Genomic DNA, 23,586 nt, shown 5'->3' on the forward strand with positions numbered 1-23,586 from the left:
GCGGGCATTTGAAGTGTCCGGTACTGCTGTTCCCCCCACCCTCGCCCTCCCTGCCGGCTGACTGGAGGTTGGAAGCAATATCTGCATTCCCATCTGTGTGTCTCTTGAGCCGACTCCTCCTCCCCGACCTGTGTGCCCCCCACTTCAGCTACTGGGCACCTGGCCCTGAGCGTTTCCTCTCTGGCCACCAGCTGCCACCGGATGGGCCCCGGCTTGTGGTAGGAAAAGGCCGCCCTGGAAATCCCTTCATGAGCATCAATCCACCTCTTCTGTTGTCCAGCGGTGGAAACTGAGGCCCAGGAAGGAAAGTGACTTGTCCACGGTCACAAAGCTCGCTAGGGACCGAGTGGAGGCCAGAGCCCACGGCTGCTGACCCCTGAGTAAGAGTCCCTATTGACCCTTCCCTCCCTTCCCCTTCCCTTCTCCCCTCCCCTCCCCTCCCCTCCCCTGCCCTCCCCTCCCCTCCCCTGCCCTCCCCTCCCCTCCCCTCCCCTCCCCTCCCCTCCCCTCCCCTCCCCTCCCCTCCCCTTGGCTCGGAGCTGAGGGCTGCAGGGGCTACGGGCTACAAGCAGGTTCCTTCTCTTGTGGTCCCTGATAAAACTGCGCGCATGGCTCCTTCTGCGGAGACGGCTGGTGGTGGCCACAGCGCGGTGGCCACTCAGTGACTCTTCTCATCATTGATGTTTCCATCTCTCCCTCTCCCTTCCTCTCTGAAATCAATAAATATATATTTTTTATTTGTTATTTTTTAAAAGGTCTCACACATTTATTACTGAACCAACCTACTATTGCAGGGGGAAAAAAATCAACAAGTCCATTAATCTTCCAATTAAAATGCCCCAACTGTCCAGACAGTAGCATCTTTTCAATCATTTAAGGTGTAGGCAACCTGGATACAGCATAAATATGTGAGTCATCTCTCACGTGTGATTTCTCCTAGGCCCAGTTTGGTTCTTCTCCAAGGTGTCCTCTTCGAGTTGTACCTGAGTTTATTACCAGTTTTCATCTGAGTCCGTTGGGGAACGGGCTGGTTCTGCTTTTGTTTCTTGGCCAGGAACCTCTTGATCCTGAAAGTCTTGTGGGAAGACGTGGTGAAGGAGGAGGGAACGCACGCACCTCGATGGCGGAGAAAAAGCAAAATATATTTTTTAAAAATAAATAAACATTGCCCTAACCGGTTTGGCTCAGTGGATAGAGTGTCGGCCTGCAGACTGAAAGGTCCCAGGTTCGATTCCGGTCAAGGGCATGTACCTGGGTTGCGGGCACATCCCCAGTAGGAGATGTGCAGGAGGCAGCTGATCGATGTTTCTCTCTCATCGATGTTTCTACCTCTCTATCCCTCTCCCTTCCTCTCTGTAAAAAATCAATAAAATATATTTTAAAAAATAAAAAATAAATAAACATCAACCTTTATCGCTAAGATTGTTAAAAAACAGTCAAATAAAACCAGTAAATGACTCTTTAAAAATATATATATATATTTATTGATTTCAGAGAGGAAGGGAGAGGGAGAGATAGAAACATCAATGATGAGAGAGGATCACTGAGTGGCTTCCTCCTGCACACCCCACACTGGGGATCGAGCCCGCAGGCAACCTGGGCATGTTCCCTGACTGGGAATTGAACCATGACCTCCCGGTTCATAGGTCGATGCTCAACTGTGGAGCCACGCCAGCCAGGCATATGTACAATAATTTTTAAATATATATATATTTTTAATTGATTTTTTGCAGAGGAAGGGAGAGGGATAGAGAGTTAGAAGCATTGATGAGAGAGAAACATGGATCAGCTGCCTCCTGCACACTCCCTACTGGGGATGTGCCACAACCCAGGTACATGCCCTTGACCGGAATCGGACCTGGGACCCTTCAGTCCACAGGCTGACGCTCTATCCACTGAGCCAAACCTGTTAGGGCTGTGCAATAATTTTTGATAAATACTAGGGCAAATCTCTTAACTAGAATGAGCTTCCGTTGTCTCATTTTTAAGTAGGGGTAGTAGTGTTTATGTCATATGATTGAGAAAAGGTCTGGCACATAGTAACTGCTGAATAAATATCATCTATTAGCCATCTGGAGGGAGAGACATGAATGGATAATTATAGTGTAGGGTAAGATGCTGTGATATCGTGGGTACAGGGTGTCTCAGGAGCAAAGAAAACAGATCTAAGTCAGACGGGGTGGGGAGTCAGGGCAGGCTCACGGGCGGAGACTCAACAAGCGAGGCGTTACAGTGCAAGTTGGAGCTTGTTTCACAGGCAAAAGCTGGGTGGGAGTCTCAGGCAGGGGAACAACAGGTGGGGGCATAGGTAGAGCCGGTTACAGCTCACACCCGAGCCTCCTGCAGGAGTTAATGTATTTCACGTTCTCGCTTCAGTTTTGGGACGAAGTCGCTCGTGCTCGACTTGTTAGCTGTCTTGTCTCATTGCCTGTCTCCCAGGAGATTGAATGCTCTTTGAGAGCAGGCTCTGTTTTGTTTACTGTTGCGTCTCTAGCGGTACCTGGCGCATTTTGGACATTAAATACATGTTGAATGAATGCATGAATGAATGAACGGATAAATAGGTTTCATTCCCATTAGCTCCCCAAAGACTCAGATTCCCCCTCTTCTCTTTCCCTGTTGTGCTGCTTCCTTACCAGCCCCACTCCCTTCTGTCCCTTACCTGCCAGGCTCCATTGCCCCAGAAGCAATGGCCATCACATACATGAGGACTGATTCACAAGCCGCATTTATACTTACAAGCACTAGCAGAGGGCCCGCGTGGGTCAGCTGGACAATGACCACGGGAAGATAGACTGGGACCAGGAGCATGGAGCTGAAGCAAGGGCAGTTGGTGGTGTCAGGAGCCAGGGTGACACCTGGTTCCACGGTGGGACAGGCCTGCCTCAGAACGGCAGACCCTGGGACCCTCCGCTCGGGCTGCCTCTCTTGGGCTGGGTGGGAGGGGCACGGACAAAGCCCAGCTTCTCTGGGCTCTGCGAGCTGCCGGAACCGGTCCCCTGCAGGCTCAGACTGTCCCGGGGGTTGTTACCACTAGTGCAGTGAGCAGGTTTCCTCCAAACGCCTAGATCTGACTTTGAGCTGTCCCCTGGGTTGGTGAGGCAAACCTCTCTTTAAATGGTCTTCCCCTGGCTCTGGCTGGTGGTTCAGTGGTTAGAGCGCCACCCATGAACCGAAGGGTCTCGGGTTCAATTCCCGGTCAGAGGTACATATTTGGGTTGCAGGTTTGTCCCCTAGCCCCTGTTGGGCGTGTGTGGAAGGCAACCAATCGATGTGTTTCTCTCACATTGATATTTCTCTCCCTCTCTCTCTTTCCCCTCCCTCACTTCTATCTAAAAGCAATGGAGTCCAGCTCGTGTGGCTCAGTGGTTGAGCGTCGACCTAGGAACCAGGAGGTCACGGTTCGATTCCCGGTCAGGGCACATGCCCGGGTTGCAGGCTTGATCCCCAGTGTGGGGTACACAGGAGGCAGCTGATCAATGATTCTCTCTCATCATTGATGTTTCACTCTCTCTCTCCCTTTCCCTTCCTCTCTGAAATCAATAACATATATTTTTATAAAAATAAAAGCAATGGAAAAATATCCTCAGATGAGGATTTAAAAAAAATGGTCTGCCCCAGTGGTGAGAGGTGATTCTTAGGGGTGATTGTGTGCCTCACTTCTGGGGGCACTTCTCTGTTGACTGAGGCCAGCACGGGCCTCCTTAGGCACTGTCTTCTGGATGCTCCGTCTGGCAAGGGTGTAAGGCATCTCTGGTTTCTGATCTCAGTCCCCAAGCACCTGGCCGGTCCCTTCCTGGGCTGTCTCTATCCCATCTTGCTGCCCCTGCTTTCCTGTCTCACCCCAACCTTCAGACCAGCGGTTCTACCCCCCAAATGGCGCCTCACATCTGTGTAGCCCTGTACAGCTTACAAAGGCTTCCCACACAGCTTACTTGATGTTCTCGGGTGTGGAAGGCAGGAGAGCAGATGCACAATGTGAAGAGTTTCCTGGGCTCCGGGTGCCCTGGGAAGGAAGCCTGCTCCTGGCAGCATTTGAGCAGCTGACCTTGCGGGTTGAATGGCCTGGAGGATGACAAGGCCCAGGGTGTGTCCGTGGGAGCTGGTGTCTGAGAAAGAGGGCAGGAAAGGCCTTTGGACATCCGAGGCCAAGGCACTGAACGGTCAGAGTGTTGGATGGGCTGACCATCCGGGGAGTGAGGTCCCTGCGAGGGCTGGCAGGAGCCAGTGGCCAAGTCTCAGTGCAGGAGCATAAGGCTCAGGATTGGCGGTTGTGACACTGAGGAGGGGAAAGGGTAGGTCCGCCAGCGGGGATGAGCCGAGTTTCCCCAGAGGCCGGAGTAACGGTCTGGGAGCAGAACCGGGGAGGGAGGGAGGCGGCAGCAGACAGAGTCTGTGCTGAGCTCGGAGGCTGGGGGAGGGGGGGCCGTGAGGTTCAGTGGAGTGGGGAGCAGTGGGGAACTTGGGAAGGGGCTGGATGTTTCTGATCACCGCGTGGGAGTTCCAGGGAGCTCTGCTCAGCGGAAGAGGAAGGGCAGGGCTGTGGTTTGGCTCAGGTTGGGGAAGAGACTCTGGAAGGGAGTTCGAGTCGGTCCTCTTGGAGACGCAGGGAAGCAGGAGTGTGAGTGAAATCTGGGGAAGTGCCCTGACCAGGGATTGAACCTGCCGTCTGAACGGCCAGGAGCGTCTGAACGGCCAGGAGCGGCGTCCAGGCCCCTGTAACCTCTGCTCTCGGTGTCACCACGTCATTCCACGCGCCCTCGCTTCCCAACACCTTTGGAGCGGAGGCTGCGGCTAGACAAGCGATGTGAGCTTCTTCGCTGGGCTAGAAGGGCCCAACAGCCAAGGCCTCTCCAGTTTTAAAAAACCCGGTTTAACAATAAAGTAGCGTGTGTGCGGTGAAGCCCCACCCCCGGAATGACGCCATCGGGCCACCCTCTGACGTCATCGCCTCGTTTCAGAGAAAGACCCAGTTGCGCCGCGGGCACCGTGTAGACGCGCTTCCGCACATGCACTGTCACACGCAGACGCAGAGGCGGTTTGGAAAGCTGCTCCCAGCGAGCACACTCGCTCTTTGTCAGCAACAGTCGCAGGGCGGCAGGAAGGGCGTGTGAGGCTCGCGTCGGGACCTCTTAAGACGCCGCCCCCCCAAGAGGAAAATGGTCGCGCCCAGTCCCCGCCCCGCCTGTCAGCTCAGGAGGCGGGGCCGTGGCGCCAGGTCTGGGCGGGCTGGGCTGTCCTAAGTGAGCGGGGAGGGGGGCGTCTGCCGCGGGGAGGCCGCCCTGGCATCAGCCTTCTTTGCCTCCACATTGAACTTCGACGTTAATTAAAACGCACGGAAGTGCAGGCGCGGGCGGCCGGGCCCCTGCACGGCTGCGGGGAGGACGCGCGGAGCCCTCCCTGCGGCCTCTCCACCCAGTGGCCGCCTCCGTTCCGCGCCCGTGGCCCCATTTAAGGGTGGGGAGTCGTGCCATTTTTAGGGATCGCCCAAGTGTGGGGGCCCCATGGCCCCGCGGGGAGGAGCCCCCCGGCTGGTGCTGCTGTTCAGCGGGAAGAGGAAATCCGGGAAGGACTTCGTGACCGAGGCGCTGCAGAGCAGGTGGGGGGTGGGGGGGAGGAGGGGTGGGAAACCCCGCGCCACGTGACACGAGGTGCGCTGCAGTGGGCGTGAGCTTTGGAGTAGGGGTCCTGGGGTACAGGTGGGAGGACGTGGGGGGATGGTCAGCAGCAGCTAAAACAGCAGCCTGCATACATCTACCTGGAAGAACCGAGCGACCCCCTCTCCAAAGACGGTGGGCGGCAGGTCTCCCTCGCCCAGAAGCAGTGGTAACAGTTGCCATAAGGCACTTCTTACCCTCCGTTCCTACCCGCGCGGCAGTGCTGGGAGCTCACCTTTACAGACAGGGAAACTGAGTCACGGGGAAAGGGTTTGCCCAAGACCACACTCCGATGGCGTCTGACTCCAGAGACATGTAAACCCTTGCCCAGCACACCCCCTACTTGGGGTTGAGTGAGCCTTGATTAGGAGCCAGGCACTGTGTTTCTGTTAGTGTATTATCTCAGTTAATCCTCCACACCTCTTGGTTAGGTGCTGTGTGGTATTATTAGTGTCTCCATTCCACAGATGAAGAGACCGAGTCTTTGAAAAGTAAAAAAACAAAACAAAACCCAAACTTGCCAGGTTACAGTCATAGTCAGATCTAGGACTGACGTTATACTTTAAACTCACTGCAAGAAACGGGTTCTTCCTGCTTCGCTGCACTGCCTCCCCAGCAGTAGCTTTCCATGTTTTCTCTCCAAGAGAGATGTTTCGTGTGGGAGCGTTTTTGTTGGGGTGGCATGGGCTGGGGGGCTGGGGGGGGGCAGAGGAGCAGGGAGAAGCAGGGCAGGCTTCGCTGTGTGTGTGTGTGTGTGTGTGTGTGTGTGTGTGTGTGTTGGGGGGGCGGTACCTAGAGGTTGCTTTTGGGCACAACAGGGGTTGGTTCTAAGAGTTCGTGGGGGAGCCCAGGGCAGAGATCACCACCTGCATTTTCCCCAGCCAGCCTCCACCAGCTTTCCCTAAGGTGCACTTCTCCTTCCCTGCAAACACAGGCGTCAAACAGTGGCGAGCAGCACCGGTTCTGGGATTACACGGCTGAGACTCAGATCCCGACTCGCCACGTTTGAGTGTGTGATCTTGTCTACGTTTCTTATCCGTTCTGGGCCTCAGTTTTGTTATTTGTGGGACGTGATAACAGGTGGTTGTGAGGACTAATGAAATAACGCCCGTGAAGGCCTTCGAACAATGCCTGACACCTCATAAAGATGCAGGAACTAGATGTTGGCTCTTCGTTTTCTTTTGCCAGCGCTGGCTTCCTTACTGGCAGCGCTGAGTTGGTTCTCCCTCAACCTTAGTTTTCTCATCGGAAACGCGGAAACAAGAACACCTGTGTCACGCTGTCAGTGTTTAAGAGAACCTGTGAGCACACAGTTCAGTACAAGAAATGGTTGGTTGGGTAAACTGACCTGAATGAATGAATGATTGATGCTGTGGTGACCAAGTCAGTTGAGGCTGAGGGGCCCCGGCTGGGAGACTAGTTCAGGGGCCCAGCAGTAAACCAATCGAGCCAGAATAGCACTGTCATTGTAGTTTTATTTGTTTTACCTGTGACTCTCGTGGGGCCCGGAAGATCCAGGCTAACTGGCTTGGGTCTCTGTCCCGCAGACTCGGCGCGGACGTCTGTGCTGTCCTCCGGCTCTCCGGTCCCCTCAAGGAGCAGTATGCCCAGGTAGGAGGTGGCTCTCGGTGACATCTCGTGGGCGGGAAGGAGCCAGCCCCCTGGCATCGGTCGCTGTGGCTGTCTGAGTCACTAGTAGGGTCCCTCTGACCACTGCTGGCAGGGTGGTGGCCAGTTCTCGGTTTTCTGTGGGTGGACTTTTTGGGGGCATTTTCAGCTTACACTTCTTCCCCATTGGCCTCACTCACTTCAGGCCCCTCCCCAGAGCAGGTTCAAGAAAGCACATCCAGCCCTGGCCGGTTTGGTTCAGTGGATAGAGCGTCGGCCTGCGGACTGAAGGGTCCCGGGTTCGATTCCGGTCAAGGGCATGTACCTTGGTTGCGGGCACATCCCCAGTGGGGGTGTGTGCAGGAGGCAGCTGATCGATGTTTCTCATTGATGTTTCTAACTCTCTATCCCTCTCCCTTCCTCTCTGTAAAAAATCAATGAAAATATATTTTAAAAAAAAGAAAGCGCGTCCAGCCCTGGCCTGTTTGGCTCAGTGGATAGAGCACCAGCCTGCAGACTGAAGGGTCCCAGGTTCAATTCTGGCCAAGAGCACATGCCCAGGTTATGGGCTTGATCCCCAGTAGGGGGAGTGCAGGAGGCAGCCAATCGATAATTCTCTCACATCATTGATGTTTCTCTCTCTCTCCCTCTCCCTTCCTCTCTGAAGTTAATAAAAAAATAAAAAATAAAAAAGCACGTCCAGGAAAGGCCGGAGCGGGGAGGTGGCAGTGCTGATGCTGTGGATTAGTGAGCGCCTGCACACACTCTTCCTCAGAGAGAGTGACACCAGCATCACTACCTCAGCTGGTGCCCCACCCCGGGTTCTCCCCTCAGAAATTTAGCTGCATGAATTGCCGAGCTATATTATTAAGTCAAACAAACAAACAAGATTTGGAATAGTGTATAGAGGATGCTGTATAATAATGGGGGACAATTGTAAATATATCTGCTCACATTTCCAACCCTACAGCAAATATTTAGGGTGCCTGCATTGTGTTAAACACTGTTCCGATGTGTGAGACGCTGGGACCGACACATGAGAGACGGTGCCATTGGTGGCCTTCAGGGAGGGAGCTGTGGGCTGGGGTCAGTGGTGGGAGAGAGAGTTTTCACTGTAAATGCATGTGTATCTACCTTTTGAATTTTGAACCACGGGGGCTTTTATAAAAATGAATAGGATTGTGCCCGGCGGCGTGGCTTCTGCCCGTGTGCGGGATTTCTCCATTTCCAGAGCCCGCTCCCTTGCAAGCCTCTGTCCTGGCGGAAGCCTCGGGGTCCTGGCCTTGTCCTGGGGGAGGTGGGCGAGAGGAGGGAGGGCGAGGCCGTGGCGGTGGCCGGGCACAGACTTCGTGTGCTCTGGGCAGGAACACGGCCTGAACTTCCAGAGACTGCTGGATGCCAGCGCCTACAAGGAGGCCTATAGGCGGGACATGATCCTCTGGGGAGAGGCGCAGCGCCAGGCCGACCCGGGCTTCTTCTGCAGGAAGGTCGTGGAGGGCGTCTGCCAGCCGGTCTGGGTAAGGGCGCCGAGGGGCGGCACTGAGAAAACTCCGTGTCTCCAGTCCCCGCTTTTCCCCGAATGAGACTCAGATGTGCCCATTTCTCTCTTCTCACTGCCGCCTCCCATGGTCCAAGCCCTCACCATCTCTCCCCTGGACAACCTCGTAGCCCACACTGGTCTCGGCATCAGCTCTTGTCCCCTGTGAGCCATTCACCACCTAGCAGCCAGAGTGACTATCTATCTATCTATCTATCTATCTATCTATCTATCTATCATCTATCTATCTATCTATCTATCTATCTATCTATCTATCATCTATCTATCTATCTATCTATCTATCTATCTATCTATCTATCTATCTATCATCTATCTATCTATCTATCTATCTATCCCTCACCCGAGGATATTTTTCCATTGATTTTAAGGGAGAGTGGAGATAAGTTCGAAGGGGCAAAATAAAGGCAGCCAGGGCCGTGAGGAAGGCTGGGTTGCTGCTTTATTGAGGGTGTAAGAAGGCCTCTCTGAAATGACATTGGAGCAGACCTGAAGGAGGTAGGGGTCAGCCAGACAGGTATTTGTGGGTGAGGGGTGAGTGGCAGGAGGTGCAGTCAGGTTGTGCAGCGTCTTTGGGAGAGCCTGGATCTTTCTCTGGGTGAGATGGTGACTCCGTGGAGGGCTTTGAACGTGGGTCATGATGTGATCTGAGGTTGGAAGGCCCACCCTGGCTGCTGGGGGAAGGGCAGGCGTAGGAGCGGAGAGCCAGGGCGAGGATCTCTCTGTCAGAAAGGCAAGTGGCCATGGCCCGGCTCAGAACAGGGTAGGGAGGAGAGAGGGTGGATTCGGCACAGATTTCGAAGATCGAACCAATGGTGTGTTGGCTGTGGGTGTGAGGACAGAAGACAGTGCCAAGGGTTTTGTTCTGAGCAGCTGGAAAAACAGAGTTGTTGTTTTCTGAGACAGGAAAGGTGTGGGAGGGACAGGTTTGGGGACAAATCAGGAATCCAGTTTGGGCAGCGGTGAGGTCGAGACGCTTGCTGATCTGCGCTGTGATTGCAGTTATTAGTGAAGCTGCTGGCTCAGTGTCTGTCTCACCCACGACTACAAGCTCTGAGGGGGCAAGCACTCGGTCCCCAGCGCCTGGCACACAGCAGGCACTTGCGATAGTACCTGTCGATTCATTCATCCATTGAACGTATGCCCCTGCGTGTTCATGTGTCAGACAGTGCACTAGGGGCCAGGGATAGTGATGAATCAGAGTCCTTTCCCTCCTGGAGCTGCCTCTGGGTAGGGCAGACAGACAACAAACATGCAAACGAACACATCGCGATGGTTTTAAGAGTTCTTAGTGCTCAGAGGAAAGTACGTATCAGCATCAAGAGGGGCAGGAAGGACACCAGGGCAGCAGGGACAGCCTCTCTGAGGAGGAGACATTTGAGCAGAGACTTCCATGAAGTGAGAGAGCCTGCCTTGTATTTATCCAGGCAGAGGGAGGAGGATGTGCAAAGGCCCTGAGAAACAGCAAGGAGGTCAGTTGGCCTCGGTGGAATGAGTGGGGGGAGGTTGCCAGATGTTGTAGGGCCTCGTAAGTTGGGGTGAGAACTTTGGGTTCTGTTGGAATGATGGGAAGCCTTTGGGAGGTTTAGAGCAGGGAGCTGACAAAAATCACAGGTATGTTTTAAAGGGTGCTGGGGGGTGGGGGTGCGCAGGGACTTGTTAGAGTAACTCTTTCTGGCCCAGTTTGTTCATCTGTAAAATGAGTGTGATGAACGAGCTGAACTGATTTCAAAGCCTGAGGCCTCTTCTTTAGCACAGCAATGACCAGCATGACCCCCGAACACAAAGTGTGACGATGACAGAGTGTGGGCAGCGTGGGCTACAGGCTGCAGCAATCAGGGAGGGCTGCCTGGAGGAGGAGGAGATGTCTGTCCCAGCTGGTTGGGTGATAATGGGGGTACACTTGTCTGGGTTCTTTAGTCCCCCCACTGACCTCATTGTGCTCCTGCTTATTCTAAGTAGGGCTGAGTCTTCCCCTCGTTTTTCCCTACCTGCAGTGCCCTTTCCTGCTGCTCCCTGCACCATATCCTGTTGGTCACCTGTCTGTGTCCCTTCCCTGCAGCTGGTGAGTGACACACGGAGGCTGTCTGATATCCAGTGGTTCCAGGAGGCCTATGGGGCTGTGACGCAGACAGTCCGCGTGGTGGCCTCGGAGCAGAGCCGACAGCAGCGGGGCTGGGCGTTCACACCAGGTGAGCTGCTCACAGCCTTTGCCCCCAAGGCTCGGAACACAGCTGACCACCCCACCTGCAGACCAGGCCGCCTTTCCCCAGGTTCTAGGTCATCTGCCTTCTCCCTGGAAGGGTGTGGGAGAGCGAGCGAGGGGTTCGAAAAGGGAATCTGAGACTCAGGAGTGCCCCAGGTTAGAAAGTGGAGTGTGGTGGGGGCAGCGTCCTGGGGGAGTAGAGGTTCCCTCTGATTTTGGGGGGTACTCTTTCGGGGGCTGTCTTTTCTAGGCCAGTGGGTTCTGGAGGAGTGGCGGGGACCCACCCCAGCCCAGTTGGGCCGACAGTGGGCTGGGGCAGGCCTGGCAACTCCCTCCTGTTTGGTTAACAGAGGGGCGGGGGGGTGGGGGGGGGAGGGCGGGGAGGGCGGGGGGCGGGAGCAAGAGGAAGCTATGCTAGGCAGCCTCAGTGGTGCGAGCCCAGGCAATTCAGAGGCGCAGGTCAGGCCTCCTGCCCTAGGTCACTGTGACTCGGGGAAGTTCAAATCCAGTGGGTACAACCCCTCCTGATGGCTGTTCGTCTCCGGCACTCACCGCAGGCCGGGCCTGCGCTAAATGCTTTGCAACTCACTTTACACAATAGACCTGCCAGGTGATGCCGGCATCACTCTTCTCATTGTCCAATGAGGACGGCACACAGCGGCTTAGGGATAGGAAGCAAGCAGCCACCGAGCTTCACGAAGTGGAAAATCCCTGTCGGGTGGCCTGTGGTTTAGGTGACCCAGTTCGCCCTCTGTAGGAAGTGGCAAGTGAAGGGTTCAGTGAGCGGAACCCTCCGAGGGCTCAGGGGGCTGCGGGCTCCTGAACCTGCTCTCGGGGCGTTTCAGGGGGTCGGGAAGTACCTCCGTGGGGTGGGGGCGGCTTGGCTCTGGAGTGGAAGGGGAGAGGCGAGAGCGGGCGCTCCGCCTGGGGCCAGCCGGCCTCCACGCCCGCGCTTGTCCGGAAGGAGCGGGCTTGACCTCGCCCTGCCTCCTCTGCAGGAGTGGACGATGGCGAGTCCGAATGCGGCCTGGACAACTTTGGGGACTTCGACTGGGTCATCGAGAACGACGGAGATGAGCAGCGCCTGGAGGAGCAGCTGGGGAACCTGATAGGATTTGTCCGCGCCAGACTTTAGTTATTTCTAGGAGCCCCGAAGCTGCCGGGTGAGGAGGGGGCTAACTGCCAGACGTGGTCGCTGATGCTGGCCAAGCGGAGAGCACACGGAGGGTCCGGGCTCCCAGATGCCAGACAGGACAAGAAACCTCCAGGAACTTTAACTTTTCTTTAATATATTTTTATTGATTTCAGAGAGGAAGGGAGAGGGAAAGAGACAGAAACACCAGTGTTGAGGGAGAACCATTGATTGGCTGCCTCCTGCGCGCCCCACACCGGGGATTGAGCCCGCAACCAGGGCATGTGCCCTGACCAGGAATTGAACCGTGGCCTCTTGGTTCATAGGTCGATGCTCAACCACTGAGCCACGCCAGTGGGGCCAGGACCTCATTTCTGTATGGCCTGGGCTGCCCTGCCTCTTAGGAGGAGGCTTACAGGGCAAAGGGCTGCGCTGGAAGCAGGAACATCGCCGTCCCCCTGGGCGCCTGGCGGGCAGCCTGTGGCCGCCTTGCTTCCCCATCAGGATGCTTCCGGCCCCTTGTTCTGGGCAAGAGTGTGGACACGAATAAACCTCCTTGGAGCACATGCTGCGAACTGCGCATCTCTCATTTCCCAGGTGCCAGCCCAGCCTGCGTGGGCTCGGAGGGCTCGGGTGGTCCAGGCGGCTGTGGGTTCCTGCTCTGCCTGGCACCTGGGCTGGAACTTATCCTCAGAGGCTGACCTTGGCCTGGCCATGCAGGCAAGAGATCGTTTGTGTCAGAGACAGCAGTGGGGTCTTAGGGTCTCATCTTCTGGGATGGCCCCCAAAGAGGCTCATGCAGAGGTGCCCTGAGGGACAGGGTGTCACAGGGGCACGGAGAGCCATGGCTCCCGGGAGCCACTGAGCGGCTCTGGGCGGGAACGTCGCTGCAGGCCTCAGCTGTTGGTGGAGGACCTTGGACTGGCGCCTTTTATTAGACAGCCTCATGCAACTTGTAAATGTCGTTTAGGTTCTTCAAAGCCCGCCTGTGGAATGGCCGAGGAGAGCACTTTCATCTGCAGATAGCAGACGCCAGTAACTCAGAGAAGGGAAACAGCCCCTCTGGGGTTAGAGGGTAGTAAGTGTCAGTGCTCAGACTTACCACAGGCGGCTGCCCGACTCCTGACCCCGTCCCCTCTGCCACAAAGGGGTACAGTACAAAGTCCCGGGGCTCCTTGCCATCCTCAGGCCTTGGCCAGGCACCCCGCTCTCTGGCCCTGGCGTTGTTTTCCTCCCACAAATCCTGTTGGTTCTCAGGGGCCACCCAAAGAAATTACATCCGTCTCCACGTGACCCGAACTAAACTTCACACTCCTGCCCAGCTCTCCCTTCGATCGCCTGTGCCTGACTCTGGTTCCCTGGCTCTTCCAGTCAGCCAGCCCTGAAAGCTGGACCGTCGTCACGGGCTCCTGTGTCCCCCGACCCCTAGGGCTAATTGGTCAGCAGGCTCTGTTCACCTGCCCTGCCTGTGTCTCCTCCCGGGATTCTCACAGGAGGATAAACAACTCTGATGGCCGGGCCCGTGTCTTTCTTGCAGCCCACAGTGGGTGCTCAGGAAATGGATGCAGTCGAATGCATGCTGAGAGGACTCTAGAGGGCACGCTGGAATCTAGTAGGTGATCATTTCACGCAGTCCACGTTTCCTCCCACCCAGGAGGCCGGCCCCAGCCCCAGGGCCTGGACCCTCTGCTCCCCTTCGGGTTGGAGCCAGGACTGGCTGACATGCTGCTGCGCCCTTTGCACTGCGGGGCGCTGGCTCGGGGGGGCCCCTCTCACAGGTGCCGCAGAGGCTGTGTGTGAGCCTGACCCTCCTCTGAGCACTTTATATGGGTCCCAGGCTTCTGACCCAAGAGTTTACCTCCCTGATTCCCCAGACGTGGCCCAGCGACGGTTGGTCCTTTCTATCACTGGACTGTTTGCGAGCGTCTGCAGTGGGTTCCAGAGGGGCATCGCCACAGGCAACCGGTGATCAGCTTTCTGCCTCTGTAGAATCGTTTTCATGTTCAATAATTTCACATAAGCGGACCATATAGAATATGTTATTTTTTGGGGGGGTCTTATTTCTTTCACTCAGCATAATTATTTTGAGACCCATTCACATTATTTCAGGTATCGATAGTTTATTTTTTTTTTATTGTGGTGTCTGGTATGAATATTGCACAGTTGTTTATCCACTCGCCTGCTGGTGACCTTTTGGGTTGCGTCCAGTGTTTGGATGTGACACATAAAGCAACTGTGAACCTTCAGGCACGAGCCTTTGTGTGGACCTGTGCTTTCATTTCTTCTGATAGATACCTTCTTAAATTTTATTTTTATTTTATTTTATTGATTTCAGAGAGGAAGGGGGAGGGACAGAGAGTTATAAACATCAGTGATGAGAGAGAATCATTGATTGGTTGCCTTCTGCATGCCCCTTACTGGGAAAAGGAGCCCGCAACCTGGGCATGTGCCCTTGACCGGAATTGAACCTGGGACCCTTCAGCCTGCAGGCCTATCCACTGAGCCAAACCAGCTAGGGTCCTTCTTAACTTTAAAGAGGCTGTCAAACTGATGTTCAGAGTGGTTGTACCACACGCCCACTAGTACTGAATGAGAGTTCCAATTGCTCCCGTCTTCACCAGTACTTGGTATGGTTAGTCTTTTGGATTTTAGTCATTCCAGTAGGTAAGTAGTGGTATCTCATCAGCATTTTATTTGCATTTCCCTACTTATTTATTTGACATGAATCCCACATTCAGTTTTGATAAAAACCTCTCAGCAAACTAGGAATAGAATGGAACATCATCTACCTGAGAAAGAGCATCTACAAAAACCCTACAGCTAATCGCATACCCCATAGTGAAATGCAAGATGCGTTTTCCCTAAGACTGGGTGTGAGGCAAAGGTGTCCATTTCATCACCTGCCCAACATTATACTGGAGGTTCTAGGCAGTGCAATGAGACAGGAAAACTAAAAGGCATTGAGGTTGGGAAAGAAGTAAAATCCTCCTAGAAACAATGACTGTTTTGTCTTCTTTCACCAGAGACTAGTTTTACCTATTCTAGAATTTCACATAGATGGTTACCATTCAATTTTAAACCAAATTTACAACAATAACTTACTTTTTAGACTTAACTGGTTTGCTGCTCACCTTCAATCCTTATATAATACTTCAACTTCTCCACCTTTAAATTTTGTATTTTTTTTAAAAAAGTATATTCTTACTGATTTCAGAGAGGAAGGGAGAGGGAGAGAAAGATAAACATCAATGATGAGAGAGAATCATTGGCCAGCTGCCTCCTGCACGCCTCCCACTGGGGACTGAGCCCGAAACCTGGGCATGTGCCCTTGGCCAGAATCGAACCCAGGACCCTTCAGTCCACCAGCTGACGCTCTATCCACTGAGTCAATCCAGCTAGGGCTAAACTTTGTATTTTAATTTCTCTCTAGACAGTTGATATACCTTCAAATATATATATACATATAATTTTTATATATATTTATATGTAATATATAAATAAATCTATATATCTATATCTATCTATCTATATATCTATATCTATCTATCTATCTATATCTATATATATATATATATATAACTTTTTTTTTTCAAAAAGGGCGTGTGGGTGATGTATGTGCTGAACTCCTGTGAATGAGTGAATGACATTCTGTTGCCTCTACGATGACTTGGCCGGCTTAGGATTCATGACCTGGTTTCACGGTCTGTGTTTAATGTTGCAGAGTCTCAGGTCACCTTGACTTTAGTTCCTTTGATGGCAACCTCCTTTTTTCTGTCTGGAAGCTTTTGGATTCCCCCCACCCTCCCCTCCCTTCGTTTTTGAAATTAAAACGTTGGCACTCTTCGAGGAGAATGTGCGCAGGTCTTAGGAGAGGAGAGCTGGTGCTCCGTGTTTCCTGTGAAGCGCCCTTGAGCAGTGAGATGGGAGTTATATGGCCGCGAACACCTCCGTGCCTGCCGCAGCCTGCAGTCCTCACCTCGGGAGTTTGGGCTCAGACACGTCAGGGATGCTGCCGCTATCAGATGTCTCTTGGAGATCCTCTTTGTTTGAGGAGCTGGTCTCAGGGATGGCAGATTCCCCTCCTGAAAGTAGATTTGGGTTTTGGAAATAGTCAAAGGAAATTTGGTGCTAAATTCTGGTGACGGGGACAGGGTGAGGGATATTCTTGTTTTGTTTTTTGTTTTGTTTTGTTTTTCTAGAATAGGTGGTACCTGTAATGCAACAACTCTAAAACTTCCTCAAAGCCAGTTCTTAGAGAGGAATTTTAAAAACTTGTCTTGTCACCCACGCCTCCGTGCCTTGGCCATTGTCTCTGCCTATAGTGCCCTGCCCAGTGGCGCGGGCTTGGACCCCACACCTGGGGCTTGGACCTCCCCTCTTCAGAGCACCTCACGGTGTGCGCTTTCTCGCACCTCCACCACCTGGGGCCCGGCACGTCGTAAGTCTCAACAAATGTAGAAATGGAAACGTTTTGTAAGTGTTAGGAAGCGATAGGGCCTCCCAAGGTGTGTGCAGTTATGGTGTGTTTGAAGCAACAACAAACTGACTTTGGCTGAGTTATCGATAGGCAGTGGCGTGCTGGTCAATGCTAAATGATCGGCTCTCTGAGGAAGAAAAGAAATCCCTGATAGTTAGTGTTCGACTACTAGCCTGGTGTAGATACTCCCACTGCCGATCGTTTCAAGCTACCGATGTGACGTCACCGGCTAGCAAAATGCCTGAGCTCTTAGAAACCGGCTCTCGCAAGCTGGCTCCCTAACTGCTGCAAAAATTCTACACTGCTTGTTTCTCCACTGTTACCGCCTCATTTGAGTGGCCCTTTTGCTGTTTTTTTTTTTTTACAGCACGTGTCTACGTCTTGGACGTTTTCTCCCCTGCGTCAGTCCCCTCATTACTCGCATCCCCATTTTACAGCCGTAAAAAGAAGCCCAGAGACTGAGGGCCGTCTCCAAGGCGGCCAGCTTTCCTGTCTGTTCCCGGGTTCATTCTCTCTGGAGCTCACTGCCTGGACCCCGAGGGGCTAGCGAGCTGTGTGCTACGCCCCGTTCTGTTTGCTGGTGTGGAGGTGAGGCTGCCGGCCCAAGGACCCTGAACTTGGCCTGCAGCGGAGCTGTGATGAATGGCGGCCTTTGTCATGGTCCCTTGTGACCTGATGAACAGGGGACAGGGAATGGAGCAACTTTTATTATGTGGGCCTCAGCGGCTATCATTTTCACGGCCTAATTCAGGGTCTGGACAGTGCCTGGCCTGACAGCCAGGTGAAGTGCTGAGCCCCTCCGCACGGTTCTGGGTTTAACCTGTCTTTCAGGTGAGTCCGGAGAGCAGCCAGCCAAAGCTGCGTCCTTGGGGAGCCCTAGGGGAGGGCAGGGAGAGCTCCCTCCGGAGGTGAGAGGTGGATCTGCTTTTGCTGGTGGTTTTGTCTTAATCGGCTTCCCGTTTCGGGGCTCCTGGGAGGCCTGTGCCAGGGACTTTGCCAGGCTTTCTGAGAGGTCATGTGACGCCACAGAAAGCAAGTGCAGTGGGGCCTTGACTTACGAGTTTAATTCGTTTGGTGACGGAGCTCGTAACTCAAATTACTCGTGTGTCAAATCTTAAAGTGAACGGGTGAGACACGTGATGCTGGGCTGACGTTGTGGTGTTCACTGTGACGTTCGCTGCGCCAACTAGCGGTGGGGTATCTGACGCTGGCTCCTAACCCGAATTTTAGCTCGCAACTCAGCAAAAAATCGGCCGAGAGACGGCTCGTATCTTGAAAAACTCGTTAGTCGGGACATTCATAAGTCAAGGCCCCACTGTATTGTAAGGGGCCTCAGTGATGGAGCTCCAAATCCTTCCCTTTTAGATGAGGAGACCGAGGCTCAAGGCCACACAGCAATGGGTGGGTGGCAATGCCAGGACTGGGCCCCAGGGCTCCCAACCCCCCACCCGGCTCACCCCCTGCCTTCTGCATCCCCGAGGGAGCAGCGGCCTGGTACCCTTTATTGGAGGGTGGCAGAGAAGGCCCAGCTTGAGCCCTCGGGACCCTGGCCTGGTTCCCTGCTTCCTGGGTTTTTCCAGGCTTCCCCAAGGAGGCCAGGGCACCTGTCGATGCCGCCTGGCACGTCCTGTGTAGGTGACTCGAGCTGCACCCGGATGAGGAGGCCACAGAGGCCACTTCCCAGGGGGAACCCTCCTGGGGTGCAGGGCGACGAGGTGGCGGGCGTGGGCTTAGACCTGCTGCTTCTGCGAAGCTGGGCTGGGGCTCTGCAGGTGGAGGGCCTGCCTGCACCCCGGCCGTTTCCATCGGGGTATTGACAGCGGCTGCTGAGTGGAGACACTCCCAACAAGGTCCCTCCGTCATGACAGCTCTCGTGAATTTCCAGGCACGTCCAGACCTGGGCGAGGGGGGTTTGGCACCCCGGGTCTCCTGCTGCAGCAGCTGGCTGTCCACAGGACGGTCGGAGGCCTCGGACAGCTGGCCCGGGGGGCCTTGTTCTGGCAGCTGGGGATGTTCCTGGAACCATGCGGTCCATCCTGTGGGGTGCTGGCCACGCGAGGTCAAGGGCAGGAGGCGAGGCCTCGGTCTGCTTGGCAGTCACTCTCCTCGCCTGGCTTCCTGCAGCCAGCACCAGGGAGGGCCATGGGGAAGACGTGAGCGCGCCTTACCGTCTACCGCGCGTTCCCATTTCACGCTCGCAGTCGCCCTATCATGTGCCTTAGCTCAGATCCCAGACACACAGTGGTGGGGTGGCCAGGCTGACAATATTTATTTATGGGGACTTTTTTGTTTAGTTATGGAGGATTTCTGGCACTGGAACCCTGGGCTGGAGTAGCCATGCATTATTTCAGTCTGAAGGAACGGGGACAGAAAGGTGAAGTGACTTTGTCCAGCGCACTCGGTAGTCAGGTGTGAACCCCCCCCCCCCCCCGTCATTACCCACGGGAACCTGAGCACGTGACTCACTCGCGGAGCCTTGCTCCTGCCTGGAAAGCGGGGATCTTGCTGCTCACGGGCCAGGGCTGTTCGGAAGCAGGTGCTAGCCCTCCGGGGGCTCGGCTGCTAACGTCTCCTTCCCCGGAAACAGCAATGGGGCCTGGAACGGAGCTTCTAGGCCAGTGGTTCTCCACCACGGCTGCACATTAGAATCAGCTGGGAATCTTTTTAAAATCCTGATTTCTGGGCCCCATCCTCCGGAAATCCTGTTTCATTGTTACTAACGTTGTGGCCCCACCCCATAACAAAGACACAGAATTTCCGGAGGATGGGGCCCAGAAATCAGGATTCTAAAAAGATTCCCAGGTGATTCTAATGTGCAGCCAAGGTTGAGAACCACTGTTCTAATCCCTTTTGAGTGTTGTCGCCCGCCCCCTTACCCTTTGGTGTGTTTGAGATAAACTTAGCATTTTTGGAAAAGGAGTTCTTATTAAGAAATGATTCTCTCTCATCATTGATGTTTCCATCTCTCTACCCCTCTCCCTTCCTCTCTGAAATCAATAAAAATATATTAAAAAAAGAGAAAGAAAGAAAGCTCCTCCCGCCTGCTCGGAGAGTGGCTTTGAAGAGGCTCCCTGATGGCTGGTCAGCCCACCTGGACCTGGGCGGGCGTGGCCAACCGCAATCAGCCCTGGAGGGGGCTCAGCTGCGCCCTTGGGCGGCTCAGAGCAGCTTCTCAGCGCAGCTCAAGGTGGAACCCCTTCCCTCCAGGGCGCGCAGGTTTTTAAATCGATGACGGTGGTGCATCTGGGAGGCCCACACGCGGGATGGTCCTGGACATGCAAGCATGAGTCAGGTACAACTCAGGGCTTTGTTCATACCCGTTTCCTCTGTCAATCATTCTTCATCGGGCCTCCCTTTCCTGACATCTGGTGGGAGCGGATTTGACCAGCTCCAAAAAAAAAAAAAAAAAAAAATAGTATGGTCAATTATGTTCAGCTCCCGTTAAGCCAGTCCAGTATGGACTCCCTCCCTCCCTCCCTTCCTCCCTTCCTTCCATGCTTCGGCTGTCACTGAGCCACCGCAGCAATTCGCCTCTCAAGGGGACTTTTTTGTTTAGTTATGGAGGATTTCTGGCACTGGAACCCTGGGCTGGGGGCCTGGGGTGGGACTGGGAACTCTCGCTCCCCGGGGGGAACTCTGAAACCGAGATAGCCCTCCCGATGTATCCGTCACACATGGGTGTGGGACGAGCCTGAATGTGGCTTCCTTAATTCTGTGGCTGTAGGACTTCCATTCAGCTCGATTTCAGGAGGGTCTGAATGGTGGTTGTTCCGTAGTTCAGTTGTAATGCTGATGAGGATGTGGGAGGAGGCGGCGACCATGTTTACCTACGGCGATCTTGACCGGAAGCTCGCGAGTTATTATATATATTTTTTTCTTTTCTTTCCCCTCCCCACTTTATTAGGAAGATGAAACAGAGTCTATGTACAGGACACATCGGTGTCAGGGTGAGGGGGTCTCTGGGACAGTTCCCGGGGGCCACAGCTGGGAGAAGCTGCTCTGTTCCACTCGGTGGGGAAGGGCGCGGTGCAGGTGGGAACTGGCCAGGAGGGCTGGGCAGGGGGGCTGGGTTATGGGCCCCCCTTTCCCTCCGCTTGCTGGTCTTTGGTGGCCTCTGGAATCGCTCTTCCAGCGGGAGAGCTCGCTACTGAGGCCTGTGACGGCCTTGGTGGAGGCCCGGGGGCTGAGGTCTGTGTGGCCGGCACACGGAAGACGCTCTCGTGCTCCAAGGGGTGGGTGACTTTGTAGCCAGCACACAGCACCCTGGGCCCTTCGCAGCTGTGATCTGATAATGCTTCCGTGTCTGGTCCTCTCTGTTGGTGGGGAGCAAACAGGTGCTGGGTGCTTCGGTGTCCTTGTTACTGGTGAGCCCGGGAAGAGACAGAGGCAAGAGATGGGGGCAGAGCCCCTCGGGAGTTATTGTCTTGAAATCTTCACAAGTGTTGCTCACTGAACACGCTTGCGAACAGCGGCTGACCCCTGCCTCACCCAGTCTCAGCCGGAGTCAGGCCCTGGGGGGCGGGGGAGTGCACGGCACCGTCCTTGGTGGCTTTTCCCTTTTCTCCGTCAGAAACTGGGGTGAGGCTGACACAGGTGTGGGTCCCTGTGAACTGGGCAGTGGAAGGGCAGCCACCTCTTTATATTTTATCTTATTTATCCCCTCTATGCCCTGCCCCCTCCCCTCCCCTCCTCTCCCCTCCTCCTTCACTTAACACTTCCAGATTTGACTTCTGTTCCCATCTCCACGGAAACTGGGGGAAGAGGAGCCCGGGCAGGACCCTCGGGGGCGCTCACACCTCCGGGGAGAGACTGAGGCCAGAGCAATGGCACCTGCTTACCCGTCAGGCCAGAGGGGCTCCGGGTGGTCGATCTGTGTGGTCCTATTGTCGCCTCCCCACTAGACGGAAGGCCGCGTGAGGTCAGGGACGTGCATCTGCCAGGGTCCCTCCATGAACAGACGGATCCGTGTCGGTGGGCTGTGCCTCGGTCGTAGAGCAGGAGCGCCCTCTCTTGGCAGGGCCCGTCATTCTGGGGAAAGGAGCCTAGGTCCTAGGTCCAGGAGGCCGGGTCTCACTCAGCAGCTCACAGGCCCCCTTTCTTCCTCGGCAGGTGGGCTGGGGTACGGCCCCCCTTTCTTCCTCGCAGGTGGGCTGGGTTATGGGGGCCCCCTTTCTTCCTCGGCAGGTGGGCTGGAGTGCTGCCGGAGGGGCCGATGGACCCAGAGGGGCCCCCCTCCGCAGCTGGGCGGTTTCCCCCTGTTCTGCTTCCCTCCGTCGCCCTCAGTGAGTCGGAGCACAGCCAGTGGCCTGCCCACAGGTGTGGGGCTGGGCGGAGGCCTGCATACTCCATGCCTAGATATTTAAAAGTTAAAAGTGAAACCAGCAAACTAGCCTCCTGCTTCGACAAATATACCTTTACAATGACAAAAGTGGGAAATAGTATCACTCAGCGTTAGCAAAATATCCATACTGATTGAATTTAATTATCATTGTGAGTGCCTGGGTGTTCTGTTCATGGGGCAAGATGATTGGATAAGTCATAAAGACAAATAGCGCTCTTTAATTACTATATAATTTTCCACAAAACATTTTTGTTTTGTTTTTATTTTAGTAAAATCACAACTTACATTGATTTGGTTAAGATGTTACCCAATTTGTGCACTGTGGATACCAGTGATCTGAAAGATAAAAGTGCAAAGAACACTGCAAAAAAACACAGAATTTGAATGTTTTTCATTAAAATGTAAATGGAAGTAAATGTACATAAAGCATTAAAAAATTAAAATTGATTTTTAATAGGTTATATTTTATGAAAATTTAATTAAATCTTATAACATGTTTTTATAAAATAAAACTAGCCCTGGCTGGTGTGGCTCAGTTGGTTGGAGCATCGTCTCATGTGCCAAAAGTTGCCAATTCAATTCCTGGTCAGGGCACATAGCTAGGTTTTGGGTTCGATCGATCCCCAGTGGGGATCGATGTAACCAGGCAACGTTTCTCTCATACATCCATCTTTCTCCCGCCCTCTCTCTCTCTCTCAAATCAGTAAAATGTATCCTCAGGTGAGAATTAAAAAAACCCCACAACTATTTCTTTTTGTTGTTGTTAATCCTCACTCGAGGATATTTTTTCCATTGATTTTTAGAGAGAGTGGAAGAGAGAGAGAGAGAGAGAGAGAGAGAGAGAGAGAGAGAGAGAGAGAGAGAACATCGATGTAAGAGAAACACATTGATGGGTTGCCTCCTGCATGCACTGGGCGGGGATCGAACAGCACAATCCAGGTAGGTGCCTTTGACTGAGAATTGAACTCGCAGCCCTCTGTGCGTGGGCTGATGCTCTAACCACTGAGCACACCAGCCAGGGCAAAAAACACAACTATTTTAAAAAAAATATACATATTTTTAATTTATTTCAGAGAGCAAGGGAGAGGGAGAGAGAGCTAGAAACATCAATGATGAGAGAGAATCACTGATCGGCTGCCTCTTGCATGCCCCTACTGAGGATCGAGCCCACAACCCAGTCATGCGCCCTTGACCGGAATCGAACCAGGGACCCTTCAGTCGGCTGAGCCAAACCAGCCAGGGCTACTTTTAATGAGAGTATTCAACAGCCATCTGATGGCCAATGTAAGTAATAAGTACCAAGCTCTATGCATTTAACATCTAGACCTACACATTTACACGTATAAGCGTTCTGTGAATGATTTAATATTGAAAATATTTCTCAACAATCATGTGCAATAGTAACCAATACTCTGCTAACACATGAAGACGTCCCAGTATTCCATGTTCCCTGACTGAGAAAGGAAGGGGAGCTAGAAAATGAGCAATCGGCCTGCTGGGGAAGGATATTTGGTGGTTGTGTCTGGAAGGAAGGATTTGACAAATGAGTTAATTTGCCTTTTCTTTTTCCTGAGCACTCCTCCACCGCAATCTTCCCTGCCCTCTAAATA

The 23,586-nt window shown here is 53.8% G+C and overlaps 2 protein-coding genes across 7 annotated transcripts; one reads left to right on the forward strand and one right to left on the reverse strand.

The window, feature by feature from the left end:
* Nucleotides 1-827: 827 nt before the first annotated feature.
* On the reverse strand, nucleotides 828-4,108 carry LOC132220637 (large ribosomal subunit protein eL39-like). Its single transcript, XM_059673944.1, has 2 exons — nucleotides 3,936-4,108; nucleotides 828-1,116 (listed from the first exon to the last, which is right to left on the reverse strand). The coding sequence occupies exons 1-2, from the start codon at nucleotides 4,033-4,035 to the stop codon at nucleotides 914-916; spliced, it is 303 nt and encodes a 100-aa protein (XP_059529927.1). The 5' UTR covers nucleotides 4,036-4,108; the 3' UTR covers nucleotides 828-913.
* Nucleotides 4,109-5,144: 1,036 nt separating this feature from the next.
* Nucleotides 5,145-14,411, forward strand: PMVK (phosphomevalonate kinase). Of its 6 annotated transcripts, none has more exons than XM_059675273.1 (5): nucleotides 5,145-5,218; nucleotides 7,205-7,268; nucleotides 8,630-8,782; nucleotides 10,883-11,012; nucleotides 12,025-14,411. In XM_059675273.1, exons 1-5 carry the CDS (start codon nucleotides 5,160-5,162, stop codon nucleotides 12,159-12,161), a joined length of 543 nt encoding a protein of 180 aa, XP_059531256.1. In that variant the 5' UTR covers nucleotides 5,145-5,159; the 3' UTR covers nucleotides 12,162-14,411. The 6 variants fall into 6 exon arrangements, with proteins under 6 accessions (XP_059531256.1, XP_059531254.1, XP_059531259.1 ...); XM_059675271.1 differs by lacking the exon at nucleotides 5,145-5,218 and adding an exon at nucleotides 5,238-5,599; XM_059675276.1 differs by lacking the exon at nucleotides 5,145-5,218 and adding an exon at nucleotides 5,240-5,457.
* Nucleotides 14,412-23,586: the final 9,175 nt, after the last annotated feature.

Source organism: Myotis daubentonii, chromosome 18 (assembly GCF_963259705.1).
Source record: "Myotis daubentonii chromosome 18, mMyoDau2.1, whole genome shotgun sequence".
Lineage (NCBI taxonomy): Eukaryota > Metazoa > Chordata > Mammalia > Chiroptera > Vespertilionidae > Myotis > Myotis daubentonii.

Coding starts and splice junctions, on each gene's coding strand:
- LOC132220637 (XM_059673944.1), bottom strand. CDS start 4,035: ATGCTGCCAGGAGCAGGCTTCCTTCCCAGGGCACCCGGAGCCCAGGAA. Junction 1,117..3,935: donor TCCACACCCGAGAACATCAA/GTAAGCTGTGTG, acceptor TCCGCCATCGAG/GTGCGTGCGTTCCCTCCTCC.
- PMVK (XM_059675271.1), top strand. CDS start 5,505: ATGGCCCCGCGGGGAGGAGCCCCCCGGCTGGTGCTGCTGTTCAGCGGG. Junction 5,600..7,204: donor ACCGAGGCGCTGCAGAGCAG/GTGGGGGGTGGG, acceptor TCTGTCCCGCAG/ACTCGGCGCGGACGTCTGTG. Junction 11,013..12,024: donor GGGCTGGGCGTTCACACCAG/GTGAGCTGCTCA, acceptor CCTCCTCTGCAG/GAGTGGACGATGGCGAGTCC.